The sequence below is a fragment of the Xiphias gladius genome, chromosome 2 (assembly GCF_016859285.1).
Source record: "Xiphias gladius isolate SHS-SW01 ecotype Sanya breed wild chromosome 2, ASM1685928v1, whole genome shotgun sequence".
In the NCBI taxonomy this organism is placed as follows: Eukaryota; Metazoa; Chordata; class Actinopteri; order Istiophoriformes; family Xiphiidae; genus Xiphias; species Xiphias gladius.
This window is the reverse complement of record NC_053401.1, coordinates 8283768-8300068: the sequence shown is the minus strand read 5'-3', so window position 1 is coordinate 8300068 and position 16301 is coordinate 8283768. Positions and strand designations below refer to the sequence as shown.

Genomic DNA, 16301 nt, shown 5'->3' with positions numbered 1-16301 from the left:
TGATCTTTTTTAAAATCAAATTCTCACCAGCTTTTTTCCTTTTTTTTCAAAAATAAAGTGAAAAATAAATTCCAATTTTCTTTTAACTACAACCTGAAAATGAAAACTGTCAATTTAAAAATGTTCTTGGAGAATGATATTACAATATTTCATGGAATATTTTCTAATCCAGTATTACAAACACAATGGCAAGCAAACCTTTATTGTAGCGTCTATATAGTGAAAAGCTCAAACAATCAAGTTTTGTTTCATTTAGAGAAAAACATTTTCACAGTCTTATAAAAAAGCAAATTTAATGTCAACAGACTGTGGCAGCTATAGATTGTAACATCGAATAATGAATTGCATCACTAATAAACAAATATGTTCATATGTTATCAAAATAGGCTTGTATATACACATACTCTATGTCTTTTGTCTTTCAGATATGGGAACAGTGCTGAAGGTGGTGACAATCCCCCGAGAGAGCTGGCATGACCTGGAAGAGGTGGTGCTGGAAGAGATGACTGTCTTTAGGGTATGACATTGCAAATTGAGTGTTAACAAGAATTTATGGTGCTGACATTCTATCTACTGAATAAAACAGGCATGATGTCCGTAGATATGGTGTTAAACAGGCTGTATTTGTTTTGTACAGGAGCCCACTCCCATTACTGCTATGGACCTGTCCACCAAGCAGGTAAAAACTTGTTTTCTCACACAATAATCTATTCAAACGTTCTTGACAAGGTTACAAGTCTAAGGAGGGCTTTTTAAGCAAAGGCTGATATCCAAAAACAAAGATATCTAATTTGCCTAAAGAGAACCAAACCCACAACCACCTTCTTTTTAAAAAACCTTTCCAACTGAGCCACACAGGAACATTGAGTTTTTAAGTCCTTGCTGTTTCCTTGGCTCCCACAGCAACAGCTGTATCTTGGCTCGGCCCTGGGTGTATCGCAGATGTCTTTACACCGTTGCGAGGTGTATGGGAAAGCTTGCGCTGAGTGCTGCCTGGCCAGAGACCCTTATTGCGCCTGGGACGGCACCGAATGCTCAAGATACTTTCCTACTGCCAAGAGGTAGGAGCTCACACACATTAAACATTTTTCTTTAACCTTTATAACCCCCTTTTATGGGTTTATTTTAGGGTTAGCTAAGGCTGTATGCCTCTTTTCAGCAACATCCTGCCTTTGTATTATTGTCGTCACATGCAGCCACACCTGTGAGTTATCAGTACACCTGCAGTCTGCTGTTGAAATTAGCTTTAAAGACTCTGCTCAGGGGCATTTCAACATACAACCTTGTTTCTCTAACCTCAGACCTCCATTGGCCTATTAGCAAGTGCAGTCAATCCAAAAAATGTACACGAATACACGGTAAATGCCAAAACATCCAAACCTGGAAGTAATCTGGAGTAGGAATATTACACAGGCACAAAATAAAGTCATTAAATACACACAGGCTAAGTATGCCTTCCAAGAGATACAATCCAGCAACCCGGGTTATAACTCCTGCCAATAACAGTTGTTCTGAGTTTTGATCCCGTCACCCTACGGCAAAGATGTACACACGCGCACACAGATACATACATCTACACAAGTGTGTACGTGTGCACACATGCACACTAAATTATAGCTAACAGGAGCTGTCTGACCACTTCACCCTGCAGCCAGGAGGTATGAACATACACACCCTCAAATTACCCTCTGCTGTATCCAGCGGGATTAGGCTGACCACTACAGCCCTCACAAACACATTTACACACACACACGCACACACACACACACAGACACACAGACACACGTAGCACTACACCCCTGCATCTCATTCATCCAGAACTTCTCACACCAGCAGAAGTAGGCCAGTGGGTATACTCCAGCTTGGCAGGGTTACAGACGAGGTGGCACACCCCGTGGTTAAGACCAGGACCGGCTCCTCTCAGCTCTCCTCTGCACTGCAAATATTTTCCCTCTCCCAGAATGGGAACCAGACACCCAGCCCCGCACGTGCTCAGACGGCCAAAAAGACAAGATTGTTAGCTCAAGAAATGTACAGAGGAGGGACACGTGTGAGAAAGAGACAGAGAGATGAGTGTCTAAATATGTATGGGATAAGGATGGAAGTAAGGAAGAGAGGATGGAAGGAGCTGTATTTTGTGTGCAGAATACGCACACACACACACAGGGGCCATTTCACTTCATCTATTTCTTTTTTCACCTATAATGGTTCTACTTTTTCCCTCGCCCTACTTTATTTCCCTCTTTCCAGCCCTTGCCTCACCTTTGGCTTACCCCACCTCTCCCTGCTTGATTTTTTTTTTTTACAGCATCCGTCTGAGATTTTTAAACCATTACAACTAGGAACAGGGGAGACCCATTCGCAGTTAGTCAGTAAAGCAAGGCTATGAAAACTCCTCACATTTGCAGTAAAAAAGCCAAATGACATAGTGGACTTTCATATGGAGAGGACCGGGAGTGGGCCTGCTTTTGCAAGGCTTTTTAAGGGCGAAACAATACTGTATGTGTTTCATAATAACGGCTCATCAGAAGGCAATGAAGTACGCTTTTTCATTGCTCGGCAGGTTTATGTTTCTTGCATGCTGCCAGGGTTTAGTTTTTTTTTCACCCATGTGCTTTAACCGTAGACTGAAGGTTGAATAAATACACATTTTCTATTCCTTCAAGTGTAAGTGGAGCAAAATGTGGAATAGCGTTGGGTAACATTGCCCCCTAGTGGCTGAAATTAAACAGTACAGAGAGCAGAACGTGATAAGTGCATCTCTGTTGTATTTTGTAGAACATGGTTGCTTAAATTTTCATTACATCTAATTATGTTAGGTTAAATTTAATTGCAACATTTCTTCCCAGGCGAACCAGACGACAGGACATCAGAAACGGAGACCCTCTCTCCCAGTGCTCAGACCTTCAGCATCACGGTACTTTAATGACTGCACACAAATACACGTGCACACACATACGACAGCACTCTCCCCCCTTCTTTCACACATGTCTCAATCGCCTTTCTGTGTGTTTCGGTTTGAGCAGACGACATAGACGGCTTAGGAGGCAGTGTGGAGGACAGGAGCGTGTTCGGCGTGGAGAACAGCAGCATGTTTCTGGAGTGCAGCCCCAAGTCGCAGAGAGCGCTCATCTACTGGCAGCTGCAGAAGCCCAACGACGATCGAAAGCATGAGGTGTGTGTGTGTGTGTGTGTGTGTGTGTATGTGTAAGTTACATCTGGGTGATTATAAAACTTACACAGTCCAATTGGGACTGCAGTATCTATAATATATCTAGTTCTCACTAATTAGATTTCTGCAGACAAAACATCATCTCTCTTCAAAGGGCTACACCTTTCTCGCTCTGTTATCATGTTATAACCTATGACCCTATTGACCTTTAGCCTTCGTGACCTAATCAGGGTGGAAACCTTGGGTCTTGGATCTTTCGACTGACTTTTGACCCTGCGATGTAAGAGATTCTACCCGTGGCTATATTGGTGTTCAGGGGAGATGAAGAAATACAATCCAGGAAGTCTAGCTTGGGAATGGAACCGTGAGCTTGAAAGCTTATCCAACACCAGAACTCTGCCGAGCAGTTTATGATATTATGAGAAAGGAAAGTTGTCGCCGCGGCAGTCGTTTTATCTTTCGTCGCAATGCTTGCAAGCTAAACAATAGACATATTGCGCTCATGTTACAAATGAATCTGTCAGGCATGTGCGTTTCCATGAAAACGCTGCATTGCAGCAAAAGTTGAGCCAGGTTCAACTTTTATGCTGGATGACCTCACTTCTTCAGCACAGTGGTGCCATTCAAGTAGATGATGTAGCTGCAGAGTTTTTTAATGCAATGCTGAACATATCCTTAGCTTGAGCTGAACCTTTGGCTAAACCCCAGTCTCAACCCCCCAAGATTTGTGGACTGGGTCTATGGAAATTTAAAGGCGCCCTGTGGAGTTTTCTTTTAAACTAACAGCGCTATGTTCAAACTCAGTGTTTCTCACCGTAACACGTTGTGTGTACCCCTGAAACCTGAAAAAGCATGTTTAATTTGTTTCTGTCCCTCCTGAAACAGTTGCAGAGCAGATTTTTAAAAAATTGTTCATTGTTTACCTCCATGTTTGCCAGCTTGCAGTCTTCTTCTTCAATGCCTTTGGTGGCAAATTGGTATGCTTTCTGCCTGTTACCTTTGCCAACTGTCGACCAGCGTTATAGCGTGAAACCAGTGACCCAAGTGCTCATGCGCCTGCATGTGTGCACATTTGTAGAAACATTGCACCGTAGCACAACTGGCGGTCAAAACCTCAAAGTACCTTTAGGTAATGAGTTGTAGAATTGGCGAGTTCAAAAAACTGTGGTCCAGAGTCACAGAATGTTACTGTTTTGTCCGTTTACCTGTCTGCTTCACTTTTTCTAATTTATCAACCATTATCTCTTTGTTTGTGCCTCACTCTGTCTTTTTTAGATCAAGCTAGATGACAGAATACTTCGTACGGACCAGGGTCTGCTCATACGCAGTCTAACACAGTCTGACACAGGTGTCTACCACTGCCAGGCTGTTGAGCACGGCTTCATTCAGCCCCTTCTGCGCCTCAACCTCCAGGTAATCCCCACCCAGAGACTTGGAGACATCCTTCCAGGACTTCCCGGTGCAGGAGGCAGTGTAGCTCACTCTGCCAAGCACAGGATGTGGTACCGTGATTTCCTGTCACTCTTGGACCACCCAGACTTCAACAGCGTGGAGGAGTTTTGTGATCGGGTTTGGAAGAAAGAGCGCAAACAGAAGAGGGTGAAGACGCCCAACGGCAATGGTCAGGGTAAACCTGACAAGACTGGAGGTTCCAACTCTGCATTACAGCCTAAAGCTTCGGCTCCCAATGCTCAGAAGCAGCAAGCGAGTCCACCACAGAGCAGATCATGGCTTCAGGCTGGAGCTCCAACAGTTGAAGGGCTAGCACGGAGCCAGAATACCCAGAAGGGTCAACCAAATATGGGTATGTTGAATGGCCAGGCACCTAAGAACAACCCGAAGATGCAAAACAGCCAGAAGGGGCAGGGCAGCCTGGCTGGTTCTCAAGTTGTGAGGGGATCTCGGGCAAGCAGCCAGCACACGGCCAAGTGGAGACGGATGCAGGAAAATAAGAAGGGACGCAACAGGAGGACCCATGAGCTTCAAAGACCTCCACGTAGTGTTTGAAAAGAGAGAGATGCACACATGCAACCAGATCTACACACACAAGCACAAACCCATGCATCCACGCGTACACACAAACACATTCTATAGATTGTGTATCCAACGTATGATTCAGTGACCTCTCCATAACAGCAGCCAGAACAAAAAAAAAAAAAAACATCAAACATACTTTTTAGGTAGAAATACATGAACTGCGAACATGTAACAACAATAAAGCTCTCATTCAAAGGCTCATACACAAATGCACATAACCTGTGAAAAGGACAAAGATGAACAGTGAGCGGAGAAACTGGGAAACTGTAAATGTGTGAGGATATGACTGATTGCCAGGGAAACTGCCTGGCAAACACTTCAACCTCCTGTACATAAGCTACTAAAATAAGTCTGGGACAAAAATTCTGAGTGAGGAGTTCATCGGTAAGCAGATGGACTTATTATGCGGAGAGGACAGTTGTGGAGACATTAAATGATGCATTCATTGCAACCTGCTGCCCTCTTTGACCTGAGCATGTGAACTGCAACATAGTGTACATGAAAATAGATTAAAAACTCTTATTTTGAAGAACTGTATGAGGACAAAAGAACCTGCCATCTAGTCTTTCAAGTCAATACAAACAGCAGCACCCTTAAAGGAGGAAAGGGGAGGGTTGGAAAGCTCCTCAAGGTGTGCACAGCTTGCACCAGTGGCCCACACGTCATTTAAAAACAAATAGAAGCATTATTACGTGCAAAAACTGCAAAGTCATGCCGCGGCGTAGAGAAAGTGCTTCATCGCAAACCTCTCCACCTGTGGCTGGGAAAGCATTGTGCATGTTATTGTCAATCAGTGTTTTAATAAGCTAGTTATTTTATGGAATTCTAGAGGCTTTTTTTTTTTTTTTTTTTTTTTTTACACCCTACCTAAAAATGTTACATTTTTCTTTTCTAATTTCTTTCCTTTCCAAACCAGCGTTTCTATTTTTGGGGCAAAAATTACAAGCGACATTGTAGTCTCATTGTGCATTATCCCTTCTGCTCCCGAGGATTCTGTGTAAGTTATTATGATGTTGCTTTTTCTGGGATTTATAGAATCTGGGCATGAATTCCAGTTATAAACTATACTAAACCCAGTCTGAAATAGACTGCCACTTGTTTTGTGTACATATATACAACAAACTTAACTCTCTGTGTATATACAGTACATATACAGTACAAGAATACCACTTGATTATTATTTATTGCTCATTGTCTTGTGAAAGGGTTGCATTTATTTTTGATATTATGGTATTTTTGGCTCATCAGTACATTGGAGAAACAATGGCAACAGCAACTAAGAAAACTTTGATGGACCAACTGACTGAAAATGTATCAAGGAGTCCCTTTTTGGGGACATGAGGTTTGAAAGTGAATCAAGTACAGGGGTTTGTGTCATTAACCAAAAATTTTGACAGAGATCCCACCAACGATAAGCACAATTTTGTCTCTTTTGCCTTTCATAACAGATCATTTTATTACGTTTTCCTTTCTCCCAGATCCATCCAACATGTCTTTTATCCATCGAGTAGCCCTTATGTGTAAGATAATTCCCCAAACTGAAAAACCTTAGCTGTGAATCTCTGTAAGAAATAGTGGAGAAAAATGTTAAATCTAGTCTGAGGAGAAGACACGTTATACTGCATGTGAATGCTACCTACAGTAAGTGCATCTTTTTTATCGTCTCTTTATGTGTTTTGTGTGAGAGGTAAAGTTCCCTTAAAGCAAGGTGTGAATTACTTTTGCCAAAACAGTGATATTAACAACTCATGATACTCTGGCCAAAGCTGTTCGAGATCCAAGCTCCTTAATCTCTGATTCAACAGTTGTACCCCCTGTCTTCCCTGTCCCCCTCAATACATGACAAGAGTAATGTGTCAACGCAATAAATTAGAGCAGATAGTGGTCTGTACCAGCACACGGAAGTTTGGTGTGTCCCTAATTCGGGTCTCTCCCTCAGAGTTAGAAAAGCGAGAGAGCTGAAAGTTACCCCTGCTGTAGCACAGTTCTTTCTGGCATGCATTCAGTTGTCTAAATAAACATCTCCGTTACAAAAAAAAGTTTCCTTGTTCTCATTTCAGTCAGAAACATTCTGCACATGGTGTATTCAGCCTCACTCTGTTCTACTTATTGTGGCACTTAAAGTGCTTTTGCTATTAACAAGTACATGTTCTGCAACTTCAATAGCAGAACACAGCCACACTGAGGATACAGTCTGCAAAAAAAACAAAAAAACAAACTTTGTGCGACTGTTAAATTCTTTATGTTTCATGGTCCTGGTATTCACACTCACTGTCACAGCCTAGGGGGACACTTGATGTAACTGAGCCATCGTTAACAAAATTTGTTTCATCTGTGCTTGTCCAACTACGACAAGTCAAAATGTCCGCCATGGAGAATACGGCGTATTCTGGAGAGCTGGAAGAACTCGCGAAGATTAATTTTTTATAGTGCCGGAAGGATTCACCTTCTTTGTATTGTGACGGAGGAAGGGGTTTTTTTCAAAACCTTTGGCAAACTACAGGTAAGTGAGATTTTTGTTTTTCTCTTTGGGATTTGTTAGAAAATACTACAACACCCACCTAAAGAATAAACTAAGAACAAACAGCTCAAATGTACTTGGAGCTCCCAGCTGCTGTGTAAAAAAAAAAAAAAAGAATATTTGAGGTAATTTACTTCACAGCAGACCTACAAAAAAAAAAGGCCTATAAACTCAAAGAAAAAGTTGGATCGGCTTACGGAGCATATGGTGATTCTCATGAAGAACCACAAGAGGCTGCTGTTGTCTCACCGCCCTTGCAGCCTCGGCCTGCTGGTCAAAGCCAATCCAAGGCCTTGAAGTGAGGTCCAAGTGGGCACCGAAACATCGAGACATGTTGCAGTATTTTCACAGAAATCTCTTGCCTTCACAGTCAGACACAGCTATCTCTTAAAGCAGCATTCCCTTGTTTTCCTGGTTGGTCCTGTTACCATGGCGACTGCCCTTGAATGTCCTGTGTGTGTGAGTGTGTGTGTGTGTGTGTGTGTGTGTCTGCGCACGAGTGTGTCTGTCTGAGTCTTAGAATTAGACATTTTCAGCTGTAGAAAGGAGAGGTCTTGACCATCATGTTGGAGGGTTTCATCACTGTGTCCTTTGCTTCAGGGGAGCGTCTCCACTGTCTGAAGTGCTTTCGTCTTCCATGTCTTTCTCAGAGCTACATTTCTGCTTGGAACAACAGTTTCTTGTTTTTTTTCTCTAGCAGACTCATCTCAGCAACAGTCAGCCATCAGCGATCTACACCGTATAAACAACATTCCTTAAGGCTCCATCGATCAGAGTGAACAGTATTCAACTGAACTGATTACTTCCATGTTTAAATTATTAATTCATGTTTTGGATTTTTCCCTTTTCTCTTAAAACATATGACAGTAATGGGGGCCATTCATGGGTGGAAGCATTTAAAATTTTGAGAATAAAGTTGTAATGTATTTCTTTAAAAAAAAAAAACGAAAAAAAAACCCAATTATAAGCCACAATTACTCAACAGATTATTTGGGTCTCAGAATATTATGACTTTTTCCCTGAGTTTATGGCAACATTTTTCTCATAATATTGTATTTCTCATCCGTTAGCTAGTGGACATACATGACCAAACAGTTGGTGTTGCAGTGACAGGAACGTGCTATTTGCTGTACAATGTATATCTGTACATGGTATAGAACAAAATTAGGGGTTTCCAAAATCCAGTTTTAATTTTCTTGGTTGAAAAAGCATGATGGCTACCAAAAAATGAAACTCCACTGATAAATAATAATCAGTTTTCACTCTTCTCAAACTGTATAACCCTGCTACATTTTTATTGAAATGGACTTTTCATTTTCACTTGGGCAGACAATTTTTTAACTGAACTTGAAAATTAAAATACAAACTAATCATTTGCGTTTAAATGAAATAAATATTTTGGTGCATATTAGATTGAAATTAAATGGAAAAGCCAGTTCACATTTCGAACCTGATCAGAGGGCGTCAGTTAACCATTTATATCTCCCTCTTTAAAATAAGTCTGTGTGTGTGTGTGTGTGTGTGTGTGTGTGTGTGTGTGTGTGTGTGTGTGTGTGTGTGTGTGTGTGTGTACTGGATGTGCCTGGGGAGGCACAGGACAGTGGAGAGAAAAGAGAGAAATTGATATTTAATATATTTTCATGTTGCCTCAGGCTAAACACACATTGTTTGAATACATTGTGTGTGTGTGTGTGTGTGTGTGTGTGTCCAAAGCTACGCCTGACTCTTGAAAGTAGGCTCTGTTCAGAATTCAGAGGCTCTGACTCATTCCTCCTTGCCCAGGAGCAAGCCCAGGGGATTGTGGGAAATGAAGTCTGTGGGCAAGGAGAGGGGAGATAGAGGTCAACGGCAGGACAACACACCAGCAGGCTGCTGGGATTCCCCCTCTCTCGTTTCCCCTTGTACGCTCATGCTCATCTCTCTCCCTCTGGCTAATGTTAACACATTTTGCAAATCTCTGGACTCATATTTCATCCATCCAATCCACCTGCAGTTGGGCTGTGTAAACTGCAGTGAAAAGCAGTGACACGCACTGCGTGACGCACAGGTAACGACAGAGGCTCCCGAGACGTGCTGCACTGTACTGCAAGAAACTCCGATTTGCACAATCACAGTTCCTTGCACTAATCTTCAAGTAATCCCATAATTAGGATCGCTGCAGGTGAGTGGCAGCTGCTGCAGCAACCATGGCAACTGGGGAGGGATCTGATACGGAGCAGCTCTCCTTGATGATAGATGACATTTTCCATTAAGACTGAGCCCCACCGCGTTCTCCAGGTCTATCTTTCTTTTTTTTATGTCCTCACTGACTGCTTTTACTGGACTCAAAATAGTCTAGAAATGCGTATGTAAGCATAATGTTCAGTAAAGTCTCACAGTCATATTTTGGCCATTCTTGTCCACTGTCCATTTCATTATTACTTTATGAAAGTGACCACTTTTTTTTTCTTTTTCTTTTTTCTGCTAAGTTCTGCAATGTCATATTATGACTGTGTTTTTTTTTTTTTTTATCTTATGCATAGGTATCAGGAATGCAATAAGTGGCAACTATTTTGATAGCTGATTAATCGTTTCAGCCTCTTTTCAAGCAAAAATGATTAACATTCCCTTTTTCCATTCAATATCTTTGAATATTCTGATGACGTCTAATCGGGGTTTAGGGAATAGAGATGAGCATTTTCCACCATTTTTCTCACATTTTACAGACCAAATGATGAACCGATTAATCGAGAACATAATCGTCAGATTAACTGATTTATAAAAATATTTGTTAGCTGCAGCCGTGTTCATAACGCTCTGGATGGTCTTGCTGTTTAAACAAGAGAAACATAAGGTTCAATCCCTCTCCCAGCACTAATAATATTCAAAAAGGCCTATAATATAACATATTCACTGAGCTACAATTTGACTTCCAAACATGAGGGTAGCCATTGCAATCAGCCATTTTTTCAGTTTCAAATACCAATCCCATACTGTAGCCAAGAGGTTTGTCTCTCTGCGCATATATTCCTCGGGGTTTCACTGTTAGTGCCCTCTGGGAGTGCTGTTTCCATGCGTGTCGTTACGAAGCCATGAATTATGGCTGTGAACCCGCCCTTTCAATGCTGAGCTACAAGGCCGGGAGTCATAAACAGAGACACCTTACACAGCTGCACAGCCAGGCATGTGTGCAGGGACAGACATGAACTGACTCTCACACACACACCCGTTTGACCTCATACACGCTCCATTCACTGATTGCTTGAGATTGATGTGGTGATCAATGACCTATTCCTGTCCACCTCTGGAGAGAATACTGATTCGCAATGGGTTGCAGGGTTACGTTCAAGGACTTGGTAAATCAACAAGGACCGCTAAAGCTTTCTGGTCCAAACATCACCTTAGCCACATTACATTCAAGCAAAGGAAAAAAAAAAAGATTTTACTAAAGCTGAGGCAGTATTTGGAAATACTTGTAGAGGCTTGTAGAGACATTTGGCTTTGGACTATTTTATGTAACCCCCTTGTTAGCTCCCTAATGTGATGCCTTTTGTGTATGTGTATATACATCCACATTTTGAATTTGCCTTCAGTGTGACTCATTTGTGTTCAGTCTAGCTAAACACAAGGGACCTACCCCCTCGTTGCAGAGCGGTGACATCACCAGCTGTGACGCACTACCTTGACAACAGGTGTGTGGTGTTAATGATTCATGAACTGTGGGGGTTTGTATGACTTGATTGGTGTTGAAACCCACATTAGTTTGACATTATCTCTCATCCCTTTGTTTCTAAAAAAAAAAAAAAAGTGTTGTTTTTTTTTTTTTCCCAAAAGGACTACTTCTAGTCCTCTTCCATTACTGATGAATCATCCCATTAGATCCTGGAGCAGCGTCAGATAAGATGTCAGCTGCTGTCGGTTCACTAAGAAAAATGAAAGTGGAGTGTGGTGTGAGAGTGGGGGATGATGATGATGATGGTATTTCTTGGAGCACTGACTTCTTGGAGTCTCCATTGCTAGGAAACAGTCCTACATAGAACCCCTTGCAAAACCACAAATTGTTGTTTTTGCACAGATTAAACAATGAGATATGACATTTACAACTAGTGAGCTTTTACACTGTAAAAACAAAATTGCAGGGACAGTAAAAACAACATAACTGTTCTAGGTTTAAGTGGGGTTATGTCCAGGAAGTTATTGGACCTTTGCGAGAAATAGCAAGGCACAATACACATTGAAAACCACACCGTGTCCCTTTGTAAAGAAACAAAATTTAAAGTTTTAATTACTGTATTTTAGAAGTGCTAGTAAGCAGATTTTGTAAATTTTGGACACAGCCAAGCTAGCTGTTTTCCCATTTCCAGTCTTTATGATTTAACATGCAGACATGAGAGTGCTATCTTGGCAAGAAAGTCATTGTAAGTGTATTTCTACTCCTTTTTAAGGTAATAATCCATAAATTTGCAGTGTCAGTTCGTGAAGGCTTTGTCGTTTTAAAGCCCAGTTTTGGGCTCTCCAGAAAAACCCTCCAGTAGTGTGTTTTCATTTCTGACAGCAGCTCGTGGGGAATGCACCGTAGAAAAACCTGTTACTTATAGCATGAGCAGCCTCCATTAAACAAAGAGAAAATGAGTGGTATACTCACAGGAATTCAAACGTCCAAGGAACAAGACATCAGAGAACTGTTCCACTGTCTGAGTGATCTCTGGGAAGTGCAGTGCAAAAAAACATCACAAAAAATGAGCGCCGAGAAACAACTCGGTGAATGGTGTGGTTTGATATGTAATTGCAATTCTATATTGATTCACCAACTGTTTTGCAGCATTTTTATCACCACTGTTGCCTTTGTACCTTTAACTGGCAAAGAGGTCATGTTGCTGTTACAGCAATCAGCCACTAGAAATAGTGGCTTTGGAGATTGGCTTCCAGACAATGACCAGTAAATCCTATTAAGAGTCCTGTTTAGCAGTCAAAGTCTCCTTCCCACATCCTTCACCCAAGCACCAAAACAACCTCTTTGAAGTAAATGACACAGACACTGATTTCAGATTTCTGTTTAACTGTCTGAAAAATATCATCTTGATCACTGAAAACTAAAATGTGAGAACAAGCTGGCCTTGATCTAGACTGACCGGAGAAATGAAGGTGATTACCGGGATCCCTTAAATCCACTTCAGTCATGACGGGGAGATACAGATGAGGACGCGTGCCAGTTAAGCATCCAGACAACTGAAGTATGTAATGCATGATTTAGCTTTCATCATATGTTGGTCATATTTTACACACTTGTCACGTCATAAAATCTCAGTTCAAGCTTTTTAGCAGTTCAACACACGCACATCTTCTGGACTCTGTACGTTTGTGCCTTTTTGTATTTATGCTGCTGTGTATTTGGATGAAACAAAGGGGACTTGCGTAACTCGGACATTATGTTGCGTCTCTGAATCAGATGCCTTTGTGTGTCTTCAGGGAGCGAGGAGCATTCACGGAGAATTTAGCTGGAAGGAAACTGCCTCTGCACGCTGTGAGAAAGAAATGTTTCTCAAATAATGCAGAGCAATCATATGTTTTCTGTAAAGTTGCAGTTACGTCATCCACTTCCCTTGATTGTGTTTACTGGGCTCAACAGATGGTAGTGTCATGGCTTCTCAGAGCAGCTTTGGAGGCATTTGTGTCTGCTCTGAGGGAGAGAAGAGTATTCCGAGGGCAAAATGTAGTTTGGCAAAGGATGGATAACTTATTTAGGAGCCTCTTTCTGCTTGTTTGGTTTGTTGTCTCAGTTGATCGCAGGAAGTTCGCTCGACCCTCAACTATGGCTGAGAGTTGCAGTAGGACTTCATGCACTGTGTGTACAAGAAAACAGCTTACAGCACAGAGCAGTGTGTGCCTATCTGTCAGAAGAAAAGAGGATTAGAGGGAACTCTTACATCTGTGCATGAGTGTTTCTTTGTCTGTGTTAGTGCTTGTGTGTTTGCAGTGGGTGCACCCAAGCACACCTACCCGTGTGCCTGTGCATGTTCACGTATGGTTACCAGATAGTAAGACTGAGTGAGGAAAGGAAAGGAGCCTCTGTGACTTTAAAAGTATTTTTAGTCGACAGTATCTCGCTGGTCAGGAGAAATTGGCACTGAGGGTGGAATTAGGTGCATGCCGGGTTCCTAATAGGGATGAAAAAGGCTCAGTCCTAATGTACCACAAATTAAACGTCACTTGCAAGTACACTGTCATTTGGGAGCCAAGCCGTCTCATCACACACACTGAGTTCAAGGATACGACCAGATACACACCTGCACACATCCAACCCAGTAAAGTCAAGGTATGTAACTCTGGTTTGCTCTTTGCACTTCCTTCTGGAAAGAGGAGGGGATTATAGAGTTAAATCTCTAGTAGGTTCTAGTAGTCTATTCAGACAACCATACCACAGGGGGAAAAGAGGTGTTGTGGTACATATATAGTTTCATAGGTATCTTAGGTATATAGGGGTGTCTTTGGTGAAGATGTCTTATGATGTAAACCTCCAACTTGTTGTGTTTGGGACTTAAAACTTGAGTTTTTGCAGTGCCGCCGATTGCTATAGCAAAAGAAACTGCCCTTGTTAGCATCTCTCCCCTCATACCCCAACTGAGTAAGTATTCAAATTTAATGAACACGGTGTTGTGTGCATTATCTGGTTACCAGACTCAAGTTACATCGGTGGGGCTGCACGTGAAAAACGCCTCTCACGCCGTAAATGTCCAGGAGAGGAGTTGATCAAAAATATGAATCGGTGGTGGAAAGTAACTAAAGTCATGTAATTCAGATACAGTTTTGAGGTGATTCTGTTTTAGTTGAGTATTCCAATTTTATGCTACTTTATATGCCTACTCTACTACATTTCATATTGTGATTTTTATTTATCATCAATTCACTTTTTATTTCGCTGATATCCCCTCTAAACCTTTCAGAGGTTTCTTTTTTTTTTTTTTTTTCAGTATTTTTGCAAAAAAAGCAAAGTTGAGACCAAACTCCAAAAAGTGAATGTAGATTTGTGTAGCAGAACTTTTTTTTTATCCTTCTTCTTTCCTACTCCAATAACCATCTCACGACCCCTCGGAATTATCTTGTGACCCATTGGAGGTTACAACTAAAACTAGTTAAAACTAGCTCCACCGAGACCAGCTAAAACAGTAAAATGCTACTTACTCAGTCACATATCAGTCAATGGGGACTTATATACTACTAGTTAAGTAGGCTTTTTACTGCAGGACTTTTACTTTTAGTGTAGAATCTTTAGGCATTGTGTTGGTACATTTACCAAATTAAGAAGAGATTTAAAAACTTCTTTGAGGACTGGATACATTTCAATAACCGATATTTTATTTGCTTTTTATAACATAAATACACCTAAAAGGCCCTGATAGCTTTGTACTAGTGAGTCTACTTTGTGACACCGTAAGCAGGTATGTGTGTGTGTGTGTGTGTGTCTGTATAAACTGCTGGGTTTGCACACGCTTCACAGAGTGCTTATCCCCAGGCCTGTGTTTGATGTTGCATATTTACACCTGTGTGTGTGTGTGTATGTGTGTTTGAGTGACTGTCTGCCTGTCCGTCTGGGGTGAATACTGTACGTTTGCTTCTCATGACTGGATGCTTTAGTCAGTGTGTTTATACGAATATGTGGTTGAGATACAGAGAGAGAAGGAGAGAGAGGGAGAGAGAGAGAGAGAGAGAGGGAGAGAGAGCATGCATGTATGAGATGCTTCCGCCTCACAGCATAGAGACAATCAGGCCATGCCTCAGCAATCATTGGGAAGAAGGGGAGGAGCATAGCATCACTATACTGCCATTATTTATCACTTAAGACAGAAGTCAAAACTCACCTCTGACTACACAAACATATACACTAAGGTGAGGAGGAAGAGAGGGGGGAAGGGGAAAAGAAAAGAGGATAGGAAAGTTATTTTTATACCACGGAAAGCCCAGGAGATGAGGTAGGGATTAAGAAAATATTATTATATATGTACAGAAAAAGGGAGAAATGAGGAAGGGCTGTTGGTTGGGGAAAAAGCATGAAAGGAAAAAGTCAAAGTTAAAGTGAGACAAAAGCAACGTCTGGGATTTTAACCCTGTGGCTGCGACACCCACCAAGGTCAACAGCATATTCACTGTGTGACCACTTCCTCCCTCTACTATATTAAAGGAATAGTTTTATACTTTGGGAAAGAGTCCTATTCACTTTCCTGCTGAGTATTAGATGAGAAGGTTCCCACCACGGTCTCTTAGAAGTGAAGCTGCAGCCAGTAGAACGGTTAGCTTAGCTTAGCATAAAGACTGGAAGCAGGGGGAAACAGCTAGCTGGGCACTCCCTAAACATAACAAAAATGAGTCCTACCAGCACCTCTAAAGCTCACTCATTAAAATGTTACATTTAGTTTGTTTAATCCCTACAAAACGGCTTGGTGTGTTGGTTATGTATCGGACTATATCTTGGCCAGGGACCCTGGTTACTTCCTAGATGACTTTTGCCACCTTGTCAGAGCTTTCAGAGGCTAGCTGCTTCTCTCTGTTTCCAGTATTTGTGCTAGGCTAAGCTAAGCAGTTGCTGTTCAACAC

At 41.7% G+C, this 16301-nt stretch overlaps 1 protein-coding gene across 1 annotated transcript in view; it reads left to right on the top strand.

Annotated features, from left to right (window-relative positions):
* sema3aa (sema domain, immunoglobulin domain (Ig), short basic domain, secreted, (semaphorin) 3Aa) overlaps positions 1–5370 on the top strand; it is a 30848-nt gene extending 25478 nt beyond the window's left edge. The window contains exons 12-17 of the mRNA XM_040148099.1: positions 426–517; positions 638–679; positions 904–1061; positions 2850–2917; positions 3027–3175; positions 4448–5370. Coding sequence (XP_040004033.1) covers positions 426–517; positions 638–679; positions 904–1061; positions 2850–2917; positions 3027–3175; positions 4448–5179 — 1241 coding nt within the window. The 3' untranslated portion in view covers positions 5180–5370. The remainder of the gene's footprint in view (positions 1–425; positions 518–637; positions 680–903; positions 1062–2849; positions 2918–3026; positions 3176–4447) is intronic.
* The last annotated feature ends 10931 nt before the right edge of the window (positions 5371–16301 follow it).